At 54.7% G+C, this 14,644-nt stretch overlaps 1 protein-coding gene across 1 annotated transcript in view; it reads left to right on the plus strand.

Moving 5' to 3' along the window:
- Positions 1-955: 955 nt before the first annotated feature.
- The window catches only part of Tspan15 (tetraspanin 15), a 39,590-nt gene continuing 25,901 nt past the window's right edge, over positions 956-14,644 (plus strand). Inside the window, exon 1 of the mRNA XM_077105322.1 lies at positions 956-1,175. Coding sequence (XP_076961437.1) covers positions 1,080-1,175 — 96 coding nt within the window. The 5' untranslated portion in view covers positions 956-1,079. The remainder of the gene's footprint in view (positions 1,176-14,644) is intronic.

Here is a 14,644-nt window from a genome sequence, read left to right on the forward strand (position 1 = left end):
TCAGAACAGGCTGAGAGTGCAATGAGAGAGCTGCCTCCCCACCCACCCCCGCAGCCTTAAGCTGTGGGCCTAGAGGAGGGTTTCCAGAAGGAAGAAGCCTTGGGGGCAGGGCTGGGACATCACCAGGCGCCCAAAAGGGGAATTTCCATGGTCAGTTGGGGAAAGGCCAGGAGCAGATCCAGGAGACTGCAGCTCTAGGGGGGTCCCTGAGCCCCATCCTGGACTGCTCCCCTTCCTTACTCCATTCACCTCTAGGACAAGCATTTGCACTCCCTCTCCCCCCATCCGTACTGGGATTGAATCCAGGGGTGCTGTACCACTGAGCCCGTCCTTTTTATTTTGAGACAGGGTCTCATGAAATTGCCCAGACTGGCCTTGAATTTGTGATCTTCCTGCCTCAGCCTCCCGAGTTGGTATTATAAGCGTGTGCCACTGCGCCTGGCCTATTTGCACGTTTAGCACCTTGGAAGTTAATTCCTGCCCTTTCAATTCACTCCTCCCCAACCCCATCCCCGTGCGTGTGCGTGTGTGTGCGTGTGCGTGTGCGTGTGCGTGTGTGTGTGTGTGTGTGTGTGTGTGGAGGGGGGGGACTAAAGATCAAACTCCCGGCCTTCGGTTGCAAAACAAAGCTATGCACCCCGCCTCCGAATGCGTGTTTTCCAAGCCCCGGGTGAAGCAAGCTCGCGCTCTCTCTAGCGCACTTCTAGTTCACTCTCTCCCACGCTCCACTCTACGCTTGGAAAATAGGCACTGCCAGAGCTGAATGCCCGCTCAATTGCAAACCCGGCCCCCTCCTCTTGCTCTGTCTACCCCAGTCTCGAGCCGCAGCCCCGCCCCCGGCCCGTCACCTCCCAGAGGCTGGGCCGCCGCCTCTCTCCCATTGGCCGCCGGGGCCGCTGGCTCCCCGGCGGGGGCAGTGATTGCGGCGCGCCCCTGTCAGTCTGGAAGAGAGCGCTGGTAACTGGGCGGGCCGCCGGGTAGCCGCAGGTGGAGCCTGGAGCAGTGGCCAAGGAACGGAGCCCGAACCCTGAGTCCCCGAAGCCCGGAATCCCTGAAGTCCTGCACGGGGACCCGCCAGGATGCCCCGCGGGGACTCGGAGCAGGTGCGCTACTGCGCGCGCTTCTCCTATCTCTGGCTCAAGTTCTCGCTCATCATCTACTCGACCGTGTTCTGGGTGAGTGATCCCAGTGGGGTCCGGGCCGAGCGGGGTGAGGGTCCGCACTCCCTCGGCAGCTCCCACGGGGGGCCGGGAGTTGTTTCCTGATTTAGCTGCTCCGGGGAGAGCGCGGGGAGCGCCTTCTGGCTTCTCGCCAGACTCTCCCTGGAACCGGGAAATTCTGCCCGCTCCAGTTCAGCCCTAATTTCAGCTGCTTCATCTGGAATATTAGAGCCAGTCTGCCGACCAAGAGCAACTGTTACCTGAATGGTGGTTGAGTCTGCCACCCGAGCCCTCTGCGCATCAGCTGGCAGGCTGGTAGGCGGTGGTTACGTTGTTGGCCGCGCCCACCACGCCTGTAGGGTGTTAGAGTTTGCCTCCAGATCAGCGGGTGAAGAATTGGTTAGTCTTTGTGATTGGAGTCACTTGGATTCCGGGTCTGGTCCCCGCAATTACTTGCCTGTACCCCAGGTCAAGGCACTTCCCCCTCTGCATCTTGGTGGCTTCTTGGGTGGAAGGAGGATGCACGTGCTTCCGCCTGGAGTGGAGGATTACAGTGGACGAGGTCTCTTTGGCTCCCACAGGCTCAGTTACTGTTTCCACTGTCTCTGGGCTTTCCCTCCTCTGCTGCCTTGTTGAGGAGCAGAATGGCAGTAGTTGGACACGAACTAGGCTTTGAATCTTGTCGCTATCATTTTCTAGCTGAGTGATCTTGGGGAAGTTACTCTGGGCCACAGTTTCCTCATCTGCAGATGGAGGCAATAATTATTTTCACCTTTTAGGATGCAGGGGGGGATTAAATGAAATGTAGTGCTTATATGGAGATCAGTGCAGAGTTCAAGAAGCAGGAGCCATTATTCTGGGCAGGGAATCTGGACATAGTGGTGTAAGATCCCTAAGAGCCTGGTTTTTATAAGGGCATTTTCAGACGACCTGGGCCTTGGTGAAGAAATTAGGATACTTTTCTACAGGCTGGCCCTACCCCTGCCCCTCTAGAATAGCTTCCCTGGCTCTGCTCTGCCACAAGGGCAGACACTCTGTGCCCCTCTGAAACTCTCCTGGTTTCACCCCCAGCCTCTCACTGAACCTTTTCTGCTGTCAGAAGCTGTTGAATTTGCTATCAGGACTTTTGACGGGACCCCTTTGTGGCTGGGAACCCACATCATGATTCTAGTCCTACTCTATAACTGACCTACTGGGATATCTTAGGCAAATCCCTCCTCTGTTTTGGGTCTCAAAACTGTTCATTAATTTTTCCATGTAGAAAACTCTAGCCTCAGGCCAGCTTCCAGTCCAATTTCCTGGCTCTAGGTACAGTGACAGAGAGAAGCTCAGTATGTTTTGGGGCTAAAGGATAGGGCAAGGACCAGGGCAGAGGCTACAGAGAGGCAGTTGTGGGGTTGGGATGGGTGATTTGAGCTGTAATTCAGTGGTTCTCAGCCAATGTTGCATCAGAACCAACTAGGGTTTGTTTTTGCACTGTGGGACAGAACCCAGGGCTGTGCGCATGCTAGGCAAGTGCTCTACCACTGAGCAACACCCCCAGCTCTCAACTAAAGCATTTTTAAAAACACTACAGATTCCTGTGCCCTGGCAAAGGTATTTATTTAAATTTACTTAGGCTCCAGGTAATTTTAGTATGCAGTCCAGATTAAAAACTGCTGCATTAGGGGCTGGGGTTGTGGCTCTGTGGTAGAACACTTGCCTAGCATGTGTGAGACACTGGGTTTGATTCTCGGCACCACATAAAAATGAATGAACAAATAAAATAAAAGTATTGGGTCCATCTACAACTAAAATGTAAAACACACACACACAACTGCTGCATTAGATGGTCTTATGTGTCCTGTAAGTCCCTAAGGATTCTTTGCCCACCCTTGTCTAGCTTAGAACTCTTCTTTCTTTCTGCAGTTGAAAGCAAAGGCCAAGGCTGATAGATAGAGAGGCTTTACTCCTTCTCCTGGTCCTTCTCTTCGCCTCCCCATGCCTCTGTTTTCTCATCTGTGGAATGGATAAGTGGTCCCCTGCCTTGCACCCCACTGGATTAATAATGTAGTGAGAGAAAAGTAAGAAAAGTACTATACAAGGGTAAAGTATGCAGTTGCAAATTTCAAGGACTTGTTCTGTCATTGTCCTTTGCAGCCCCCCGAGGAACCCACCCCTTGGCCCTTGCTTGGCTTTGCTTGAGACCAGTCAGAACTCAGAACTTGGAAGCCTTCTTTTGGCCACCTGAGGTTGCTTTACTGCCGTTCCTGGAAGTATTTCTGCTTAATAATCTTACCACCGTTGCCAAGAACTCAGACACCTGCTGGCTCTGCCCGGGCAGCTCCAGGTGCCAGAGTTTGACTGCAGGGCAGAGGCTCAGGATCTGAGTTAAGTAATTTGTCCAGGACGGAGTCTGCTGTTAACTGGAAACCATTTGCAGGAAAGCCCATTATCTTGGTTCCATCCCTCTGTGAGAGGAGGGTGGGGCAAGGGTTATTTGCTTTATAGGCCCAGAGTGCTAACGCTTTCTGTCTTTAGGCCTGGGGTTGGGACCCTAAAATTTACCGTATAGCCATGCACCTTCTGTAAGACTCCCCTTAAAAATTATTTTCGACAGGAAGTGCATGCCCTTTGTGCAAAATTTGAAAGCAGAAAAGCATCAGGAACAACCTCCCTTCTTCTCTCCTAGGTCCCTCTCCAGAGGGACCCTCGCCACAGGTTCTTGTGATATCATTGACTGAGGTGTCCTAGGCAAAGGATGTTGTAGGCACAAACATCCTTGCCTACAAAATAATATAAATAGTATATACAAAGTAATATATATATATATATATATATATATATATATATATATATATTTTTTTTTTTTTTTTTTTTTTCCACATAAGGCAACACCGTACCCAGAACCATGTATGGCCCCTTACTTTTTCACTTAAATCCTTGGAAAGTTTGGAGACCTGCCAGGGGCTGCCTCATTCTCAATGGCTACATAGATGTCACTCCAGGCTATGCCAGAATTTATTTGAACAGGCCCCGCTAGGGAATTCTGAGGTTGTTCTAATCTTTTGTGGGAGCAGGCAGGTGATACTGTGTGTGTGTGTGTGTGTGTGTGTGTGTGTGTGTGCGCCTGTCTGCAGGGTGATTTCTAGAAGTGGAGTTGTTGGCTAATGAGGATGCGAGTGTCTACCGTAACGCAGAAGTTCAGCTAACACAGCCACACGCGGCTGGATGAGTTCTTGAAAAGTGGGAGCTGTGCGCCAGACGTCAACTCCAGTGCCAACCAGTGGAACAGAGGGAAACGGAGGGGCCCTCCTGCTCCCCTCAGTCTTTCCCTCCCGTTCCCTGCAGGGGCAATCAGTCACCACGGGAACCTCTGGCACGGTAGAATAGGGTTGCTTGGTTTTGCGTGGGTATTTACATTTTTCTTTTCTATTTTGCAATGCTGGGGATGGAACCCAGGTCCTTGAGCATTCTAGGCAAGCGCTCTACCACTGAGTCACACCCCGGCCCTTGTTTTTTTTTTTTTTTATATTAAAGATCGAACCTAGGGGTGCTTAACCATGGAGCCACATCCCCAGCCTTTATATTTCATTTAGAAACAGAGTCTTGTTGAGGTGTTAGTTGCCTCGCTAAGTTGCTGAGGCTGGCTTTGAACTCGCAGTCCTCCTGTCTCAGCCACCCAAGCCGCTGGGACTACAGACGTGTGCCACTGCACCCAGCCCAGCCCTTGATTTTGATGTTGTTAAATTTCCCTAAAGAGAAGTGATACAAATTGTAATATTTACTTCATATATTTCTTTAAACTGACTTTAAATTTAAAAGGGAGTGCTGTATCTTTTCTACTAATGGAAAACCTGTCCCCCTCAACATAGATAGCAGATAATGGTTAAAATACAGGGATAATGAGACAACTTTATGAAATACTAGCTACATGTTGTGGGTGCTGGGGTCCCCCTCTCTTTTCAACAGGCAGGTTGGCAGGTACTTTAGCAGCTTGAACTTAAGACTGAGACTCATGTGATTGGAGGGGTCAGAAGGGAATTGACTCCAAAGAGAAGTTCAGGCCTTTGAGTCAATATGAATGAGACCCAGAGCCACCTACAGTGATCTCTGGTTTTGCACCAGGGGGCCTCTTGTTTACAGAGGGGGCTGAGAGACCCAGTGTGTTTAGGGTCTCTAGGGGAGCTGGCCTGAGCCCCCCAGGTCTCTTTTCCTCTGCAGGCCAGTTCTCCTAGCTCTTTCCAGAATGTTGCTGAAATGTTTCCATCAGAAATGGGCTCTCCCAGAGACACTCGGAGCAGGCTCTTCCCGCTGTCCAGGGTGAATCATTCTGACACACGCACCCTCAGACCACTGGGGACACGCCTCTAATTTTAGCACTGCCCAGGGTATTTGAGAGATCTGCTTACATGGCTGCTTTTCCATGCTGGACTGTGGGCTCCTGGAGGTCAGGGGTGTGGCTCATTTGAGTCTTCCTTTGAATGCTGGGCTTGGGGCTGGGCACATAGTAGGTGCTCAGGGAATGCTTGTGCACGAGGGCCATTGAGTCCCAGCTGTGCTACAGGCAGGCATTGGGCCTGGGGCAGAGGCTGGCTTGGCCGGGCAGCCTTGGTAGTCTGGTGAGCAGAGTGGGCTGGGCAGACGGTGCAGCCACTGGCTCTCTAGGATGCGCCAAGCCGTGACAGTGGGGCAGGGTTTCCAGCTGGGTAAGGGAGTCAGGGCTGGGGTGTTGCCTGATGAGGGAGAAAAGAGCCCAGGGGGGCCGGGGAGTGGGGAGGAAGTGCGCGTGGACAGGTGGCAGCGGAAATGAGTGCCAGAGGCAACCTGAGCTCTCTCTGGCCTCCTTCCGGGGATGGACGGGTTTGGCGGAGCTTGGCCCATGAGTTCTGTACTTCCCTGTGGTGCCGTGGTTAGAGGGTGGCCTCTGTCCCAGGCTGCCCGGGTCCCACATCCTAACTGGCACGCACAGGTCGAATGGATGGGGCCCTCACTCCCTAGGCCTCCTTTACCTGTGGATGTTAGAACCTGCCAGAGGCTAAATGGATTCAGATGCAAAAGTGACCTTTCCAGACCCCCCCCCCCCTCATCTTCCAGGGAGCAGGAGAGGGTCGGAGGTGGCCTTTGGAGAGGAACCAGGTCCCTGGCCTCCCCCTGTGTGGGACCAGGTGACGACAGACAGAAAAGAGTGTGGATTCCGTTTCCAGCTCTTGGAAAAAGAGCTTTGTTGTTTTGGTGAAAAATAATACGGGCACCTGGTTAGAAACCGAGTTCCAGCCACTTGGCAAAGCACCGTGGGGACCATAGAAGTCCCCTCCAGTTCTACCCCCGAGGGAGCTGTGGTTATTTGTTAGTGGACACCCACCGGGTCTCTTTGTGCGTCTAGGTAGAGGTTTGATTTCCTTTCTTGTTTTTCTTCTTGCGCTTGGTTCTTGGGCAAGGCGTCCTCTGTGCCAGAAAGGTACTTCAAAGGGGGAAATTAGGAAGCTGCTGTCCGAAGTGGGGCAGCTTTCACTTTGGAGAAGTGGTCAGCATGTCCAGTGGGATGGGGATGGGGATGGCCTCACAGCCTGGGGCTGACCTTGGACTGGGGCACAGAGCAGTCCTGTCTTCCTACAGGGCATGCTGGAAAGCCCCCCAGTGCCCTCCCCGTACAGAAGGGCAAGCATGACCCCAAGAGAGTTCCCCCACTCAGTCTAGGTTCTGTGGGTGGCCCCTCCTGGGGGGACACTGCTTCAACCTGCAGGACTGGACCCTGGACCTTTGGCTTTTGGTTCCTGGAGAAGCAGGTATAACCAGCTGCCTGCCTACCCCGACTTTTCTCTCTACTGACTCACAGTGCCACCCTGGGTGGGGCTCCGAGGCAAGCAGATAAGGGCCTGATAGTGAAATGTCGGTACCAGTCGGCTCCACTGGCAGGGAGCGATGTCGTCTGGGTGAACCGGGACAGAGGGCCATTCCCAGACATGTGAACGGGTGTGAGTGGGTTTGAACTGATATCTTGCTAGGAGACAGGAGGGTCTGGTCTAAGGCAGCCATTCTTTCTGGGTGGGTGGGGACAGTTCAGTTGCTTATTCATTCAGTCAACAAATAGTTACATGACACCTGTTGTATGCACTGTGGTAGGTGCAGGAAAATACTGTGAACCAGAGAGGCTGCCCACAAAGCAGAAAACAAACATCCTTGCTGAGGAGGGAATCAGGGAGTCATTGGGGAGGGCTGGGGGTTCCTGCTGTAGATAATATGGTCAAGGAAGGCCTTAATGAAGAGCTGACATCTCAGCTGAGGCTCAAAGAATGAGAAGGAGCCAGCCAGTGGTAAAAGGCCTGTAGAGTACATCCCACACAGAAGGGACAGTGAGTGCAAGGGTCCTGAGGCACATAGGCGAGCAAACCTGGAACAGAAGGGGAGCCCTAAGAGGGACCAAGATGTGGGTGGAGAGCGTGGCTGAGACCCAATCATACATATGAGGAGTTTGGAGTCTAAACAACTGAAAGTAGAGGTTTAGTTATCATGACTGGTGGCAGGGCCATCTGGAGACCTAGACCAAGTGTCAGCTCTTCTGTGTGACCCTGGGTAAAGGATCACCTCTCTGTGCTTGATAGCCCCTCATCTGTGGACACCCCAGCAGGTTATGGGGAGACCCCTCTGAGAGCGAAGGTACCAGGCCCCATGCCCCAGGAGGATGGAGACTTTCCTGGGGTGCCTTGCATTGCTTAGGGGGAGCTGGGGACAGCTGGGGACAGAAGACATGATGAGGACTCTGGAGTCAGTTCTGCCAGAGGAGGCTGCCTCCTCTTGGGTTTGCTCGTCTGCCTAGAGCAGATGGTTGTGGTGGGTCTGTAAGCTGAGAGCTCTGACCCCTGGTGCACATGGCTTTCCCAGGGGTTGGTCTGTTCCTGCCCTTTCCGCCCTGGACTGGTTGTGGGCCATGCAGCCGGGTCCAGGCAAGGCCCTGAGACCACCAAGCGCCCAGAGCAGTGGGGCTGCAAGAAGCCCTTCTGGGAGCCTGGGGCCAGGGTCTGAGCTGTGCAAGGGGTGCCATCAGGTGGCCATCGATGTGGTGCGTCTGTTTGGCTCCAGGCGAGCCTCTGGGCCAGAAGAGGTGAGGGGGAGCAGTCTAAGGTGTGGTCTCCCCACATAGAGGAGGGGAAGTGGGTGTCAGCAGCAGAGGCTGAGCTGGGCTGCTCCACGTGGCTGCCCGAGGATGTGGAGGGGGGTGAGCCTGAGCGGGAGCTGAGGAGCAGGCTGAGGAGCAGGCTGAGGCAGGCCAGGCCAGGAGGCCCAGCTCTGTTAGACCCCCGGTTGGGAGAACGGACACTTGGTGGATGAGCAGAGTCCGTTGGCTCTGTGACCAGGGACAGGTGAGGGACAACTCTCTTGCCTCAGTTTCCTTTTGCTTCCCCAGGGGCGAGGCGTGGATGGGCAGGGCCTCGAGAGTCCTTGGCCATCGGTCTCACAGATACTGGGAGCAGCCACCACCCGGCACCTGTGGTCGCGATGCTCTCCTTTACCTCTTTGGATCCTCAGAACAATCCCCGGAGCTGGGCAGGTCCGGAAGTCTGTCCCATCTCATAGATGTGGAGACTGAGGCCCCAGAGGGGAAATGGCTTGTTGGAGGCCACCATCTGCCTGTGTCTGTGAGGTGTGAGCTCTTTCACTCTGAAAATGGCGCCTGAGTTTTGTTTAATTTTTTTTCCAAAAGGAGCTTTCTCACCGAGGAAGGCCCTGCATCTTGGCTCTCAGGGAAACAGATATTTGCCTGTTTGGAGCCCTCCCGCATCCCGCCTGGGAGAGGGGAACTGCCACCTCCCAGCGCAGCTGCAAGTCCCTCTCCAGATGGTCACACAGCTCCTCGTGCTGTTTCCCTGTCCCCTGTCCCCTGTCAGAGGGTTGGCTGCACCCAGCTTCTCCTGCTGTGCCAGGCACAGCGTGGGGAGCCCTTGGAGGTGGCTGTGGTCAGGGGGGCATTTCTGTGCAGGGGGGAACTGTGGCTGCCAGTGGGCTGGGGCCAACCTATGCTGTTGCAGACTGGGACAGTCCCCTGGGTGCAGTGGGGTGGGTGCCGGCGTCTGAGGCTGGTCCAGGCTTCTGAGGCTGGGTCTCCTCCTGAGCTCAGAAGATAGGACCTTGTAGGCCAGTGGGTGAGCTCCACACCCGGAGGTCTCCTAGGATGGGAGGTCTCCTAGGATGGGCCACATGTCCACTCCTGGCCCTCAGTGGTCTGTGGCGAGGCCCACACACCTGTAATTGCGTAGCTTCCCCAGGGATTCTAACGTGTGGCTGGTGTGGCCTTCACACCAGGAGGGCGTTCTGATGGGACTGGCTTTCTCTGGAGCGGGATCCAAAGTGCTGACTTCCCTGGGGAGCTGGACAGCCTCTCTGTGCAGGGAAAGTTGGTGTGTGTGGTTGGTAGAGGCCCAGAAGGGGAAGGAACATTCTAGAGGGGGTGACGGGGGAGTAGGGCTGAAGGACTCAGTCGGGGTGAGGAAGGCTGGCACAGAAGTGTGGGGACCCCCGACCTGGGGAAGTGGGAGGCTCTGGGCGATTGGGCGTCTCCCCCAGGGAACCTGGATGCATCCTGGGGAAGAAGGGGGCTGTGACTTCTAGAAGTCGGCATTGCTTTTGGTTCCCCTTGGGACGACCTATTATGTGCTCTAAAGGACACATTCCCTGCAGTTTGTAACTTGGAGACGGTTCTATGGCATCAGATTCCAGTCACAAACTCTGGGGGTGATCGGAGGTCATTTCCCCCCTTAAATCAGGTCTCCCATTTGACAGCTACCGATTCAAGGGCGTCACGCGGGGAAGCCCACCTGACCTCACCAGTGTCCACCACCTGTCGTTCTGACCACCCAGGAGAGTGCGGCGGGCCTCGCCTCCTTTTCCAGCTGTGGAGATGCCCAGGGAGCACGAGGACCTTCCGTGGGTTCTAGCAAGGCTGAGGACTTGCTTTCTGACTCCTGAGCTCCGTAGTGGTTTGAACGGTGACCTGCCAATGTCACTGAATCTGTGAATGTGACCTTGTTTGGAAAAAGGGTCTTTGCAGGGCTGGAGCTGTGGCTCAGTGGCAGAGCACTTGCCTAGTACGTGTGAGGCACTGGGTTCAGTCCTCAGCACCACATAAAAAATACATGAATAAAATAAATGTCAATTATAAACAACTAAAAAAGTCTTTATTTTAAACAAAGGGTCTTTGCACACACAGTGAAGTTCAGGGCGCTGAGATCTTATCATGGCTTTCCTGGGCATGCCCCAAGCCAGTGACAAGTGCCTTTATGAGAGAAGGCAGGGGCCTATTTGAGAGGGGCAGCAAAGACACAGACACATGCTGCGGATGGCCACCCTGGGCAAGGGCACACAAGCTGGGACTGCCAGGAGCCCCCAGGAGCTCAACGAGGCTGCTGCTCCTCAGACCCCCGAGTTGAGGGAGGAAAAGATCTGTTGTTCCAAGTCCCCCAGGTGGGCCTGGGGGCCTGTCACAGGCTTCAGCAGGTGGCCTCACTCGAGCTGAGGAGCCCAACTGAGCAGGGCCTGGAGAGGGCAGAGAGGGGAGGGACAGTGGGGGTGGCAGGGGAGGGCTGCAGCGCCCTGCACAGGCCCTCACCCGGGTCAGGGAGCCGTGCGTGCAGCAGCAGTTTCCTGGTGTCCCCTCTGAAGGAACACGGGAGACAGAGCGTCAGAACCGTGTGGGCCGACTCTCCTCAGGAAGGACTCCTGGTTCTGGAAGCAGTTCGGCTGCTTGCTCACAGGGCTGTTCAGTATTTGGGATTCCCATATAACCTTCAGGGGGGGAAGCGGGGGTGGGGTGGGGGTCAGCGTGTGCGCTGGACTTCCAGTTGGGCTGAATGTCCAGGGGCCGTACCGGGCATCTGACCTAGCCTCTTCTCACAGAAAGGAGGACCCTGAGCCTAGGCCACACGGCAGCTGCTGGCCGAGGACAACCTCCAGCCTCCCGAGGCCCCGTGGCTACTCCGCAGTGTCCTGTGCCCCTGGTTTGTCCTCTCCAGCCAGGATGTGGGTGTCCACTCTGCAAAGGGGACTGCTGCCGTGCCTGGGGACAGATCCCTGACATGGGACTCTCGGAGAGAGGGGAGAGTGCTCCCTGCAGGGCCGGAGCCCAGGCAGCAGGACCCAGCTCATCCCCTGCTCGGTTCTGCTCAGCCTGACCCTGGGGGTTGCTGTTTGCCGGGCCCTGTGACGGTGGCTGTGGGGACAGACGAGCCGGATTTGTCCCTGTCCCTTGAGAAGCTGGCTGAGTCTGAGCGGTGAACCTGCAGACTTAGGTGATCTGGGCATGTTGGGTGGGTCTGGTCAGCAGCTCCCAGGTGGCCCTGGTGGGACACTTGGTCAGAGCTGGGCTCAGGGATCCCACAGGGGCAGGGGACGGGTTTGTGGTCAGAGCAGAAACGAGACGTGGGCTGGAGTCGTCAAGGTGGGCCTGGGCCTGCTTCTGGTCTGTGTCCTGCTGTCTTCCTTCTCCACTGAGCTCCCCTCTGCTGCTGGCCTCACGTGGACTTGAGCTTGACTTCTCGGCCAGGAAATCCCCCTGTGCTGCCCTCTCTCTGCCTGGGTCCCGCCCCCCACATCCTCTTCCTTTGTCTTTAGGAGCTAACGTGCGCCCTTCCTGTGCGCGGCTCGGGCTGGGTTCCTCTGTGGACATCCTTGCTAGGGATGCTCTGGCCTGGGAGCAGCTTGTCCCTGCCCTGCTACTGACAAGGAGGCTCGGAGAGTTCAGGGACTGGCCAGTGCGTGCTGGAGACGGCGTTTGTTCTTTTGCAGGAGAACTTTTCTCTTTTAAGTACCCGGGATTGAAACCAGGGGCGCTTAACCACGGAGACACACTCCCAGCCCCTTTTTAGAAAAATTGATTTAGAGACAGGGTCTCGCTGAGCTGCTTAGAGCCTCGCCAAGATGCTGAGGCTGGCTTTGAACTCACGATCCTCCTGCCTCAGCCTCCTGAGCCTCTGGGATGACAGGCGTGCGCCACCACCTGTGCTTGGCGAGAACTTTTCTCTCTTAAAAGCAGGATTGGGGTTTTGCTCATTGTTCAGTTGTTCAGTCGCTGGTCACACCTTTCCTGACATCTGGGTGCCTCCAATTCTCCAGAGGCTCTGCTGGGGGAGCAAGGGCGCTGGAGTGAAGCCTGGTCCTCGGGGCTCCCCCAGGAAGAGGGCTGATGGGCGCCCTGTGGGGGGCAGGGGGAGGGAGCACGCAGACCTCTAGGGTCGAAGGCTCTGGGCCCCGGTCTCCTCAGACCCTCCAGGGCTGCAGGGAGGCAGAAACGGAGCTGGCTTCTCTGTCCTTCAGAAAAAAATTTTTTCTTTTTCTGTTTTTGGAGAGGATGTGCCAGGGCGTGAGAACTTTTGCTCCTGATTGGGGGCAGGGGGAGGTGCTTGCAGAGGAACTAGCACTGGCCTGGGAGCCGGAAGAACTGGGTCACAGCTGCTGACCGATGGCTAATTCGCTGTGTGACCTTGTGGGAGTGACAGTCTCTCTCTGGGCTTCAGATTCCCATCTGAACAATTGGGGGTTGGGCCAGGTCAGGATCCATCTGCGTACTCCTGGGGGTCCACGGACATTCGGTGGTCCATGGGGGGATCGTTAGAAATGTCCAGCGTGTCTGTATTCGGTGTAACGTATCTGAAGACAGCAGTTAGTACCTCAGATCTGTGACAGCGCGGGTGCTGATTGGGTTGGGTCAGGGCCCAATTTGTTTTCAGAAGAAAAATCAATTGGTTTCAAGAAAAATATCAAGTCGGTGGCATTGAACTTGACTTCTCAGCCAGGAAATCCCCCTGTGCTGACCAGAGGCTAAACAACGTGGGAAGAGAAGGGCCGGAGCTTTGGAGGCGTGCGAATCCCAGGTGGCTGCTCCTTGCTCTTTTCCGGGGGCTTCAGTACTGTGGTGTGTTCAGTCCCGACACAGCCTGGACTTTGCTGACTTTGAAAGAAAGAATGGTGATGCTCATTGTGTGTCCCAGTCCTTTACAGTTTACCAAGGAGCTTGGCTCTCTCTGGGGATCTTCTCAGTGAGCATTCTATTCCTGTTTTATAATAGAGAGAAACCGTGCTCAGAGAGGGATACAGGATATCCAGCGTCACACAGCTCCTGAGGGGCGAGTGCCTTAGCTAGTGGGTACTTATTGGGTCACACCAGCCCCGCTCAGGGAGGGCTCACTGTGGCCTTTCCTCCTCTCAGCACCGGGTTTCGCTGTCAGGTGCCTTTGTTGTGTTTTTCTCCTCTGGTCCTGATTTTTTTGAAGTAGGGGAAGAAAGATTCAAGGCGCCAAGCCGTCCGCTTCCCCCCGAGGTCTCCTGCACAAAGAGCGAGTTCCGAAGCCCTGGGCGTCCTGCTTTCTAGTAGGTTGATGTATAATAGTTGGGTTCTTGCTCTAGCCTGTGTTTAGCACCAGTTCTCCTGCTGTGCAGTTGGTAAACACCTGGGTGGGCATCGACTCTGGCTGGAAGACCCTCAGGCCCCGGCTGTGGCCCCCGAGGGGCCTGGAGCAGCAGCCAGAGGACACTCAGGCCTGGCTCAGGCCTCCTCTTGGGCAGCGCGGGCCTTGGATCCCGCTTGTGGTTCTTATCTTTTTATTGAAAAGCAAATTCAAACTTACGGAAAAGGGGAAGGCAAGTTGGGGTTTTTGCTTGGATTGTGCCTTGGTGTGTCCTCAAAGTGGTTCCAAGAAGCTCTGGGGTCCCTTTCAGGGGCTCATGAAGTCAAAACCACCTTCACAGGAATACTAAGAAGCCCCCTTCTCCTTCCCTCGGGGCACCTGGTGGGGTATTTCAGGGCACTCGGCTGATGTGACAGGAAGAAGGAGCAGATAGGAGAATCTGTTGTCCCCTTAGCCACATGTTAATATTTGCAAAAATGCAAAGTCCGTGCGACTCTTCTCATTCAGTTTTTTCCTGGAAAAAATATTTCTAAAAAATATGCTATGTATGTTCACACGTCAGTCTATTATCATTTTAAATAAGTTAATAAATATTTAAAACACTCTCAGTTTTAACCGACTTCATGGTAAATGATTGTGAATATTATCCACAGAGGAGAAAAGCTCTAGAGGCCTCAAGATTTTTGAGGTGCACAAAGGAATTCTGAGATTACAAACTTTGAGAACCCCTGGCTTCTAAGAATGCGGTGCCTAATAAGTGCTCCGTGAATAGATGTTGAAAGAATGAACTAACTTCTTGGCTTGACCCATGAAACCAGGCTCCGGTGGCTTCTGAGAGCCCTCCCGGCCCCCTCCTCTCTCTCCTCCTGTCTGTCCTTGGCCCCAGTCCTGCTGATCCGCTGTGTACCTGGGACTCCTTATCCCTTGTGCGCTCGAGCAGTTCAAATACCTCCTCCTCCAGGAAGCCTTCCCAGATCCTGCCCGTCTGACTTAGCATCTCCTCCTCTGTCCCTTGGACACCCTTTTGGCATCCGCGCCAGAGTTTCTGCCACGGTTCTTGGTGTGCTGGTGTCTCTTGCCAGGCTGGGCTCCTTGAGGACAGGA

Source organism: Callospermophilus lateralis, chromosome 15 (genome assembly GCF_048772815.1).
Source record: "Callospermophilus lateralis isolate mCalLat2 chromosome 15, mCalLat2.hap1, whole genome shotgun sequence".
Lineage (NCBI taxonomy): Eukaryota > Metazoa > Chordata > Mammalia > Rodentia > Sciuridae > Callospermophilus > Callospermophilus lateralis.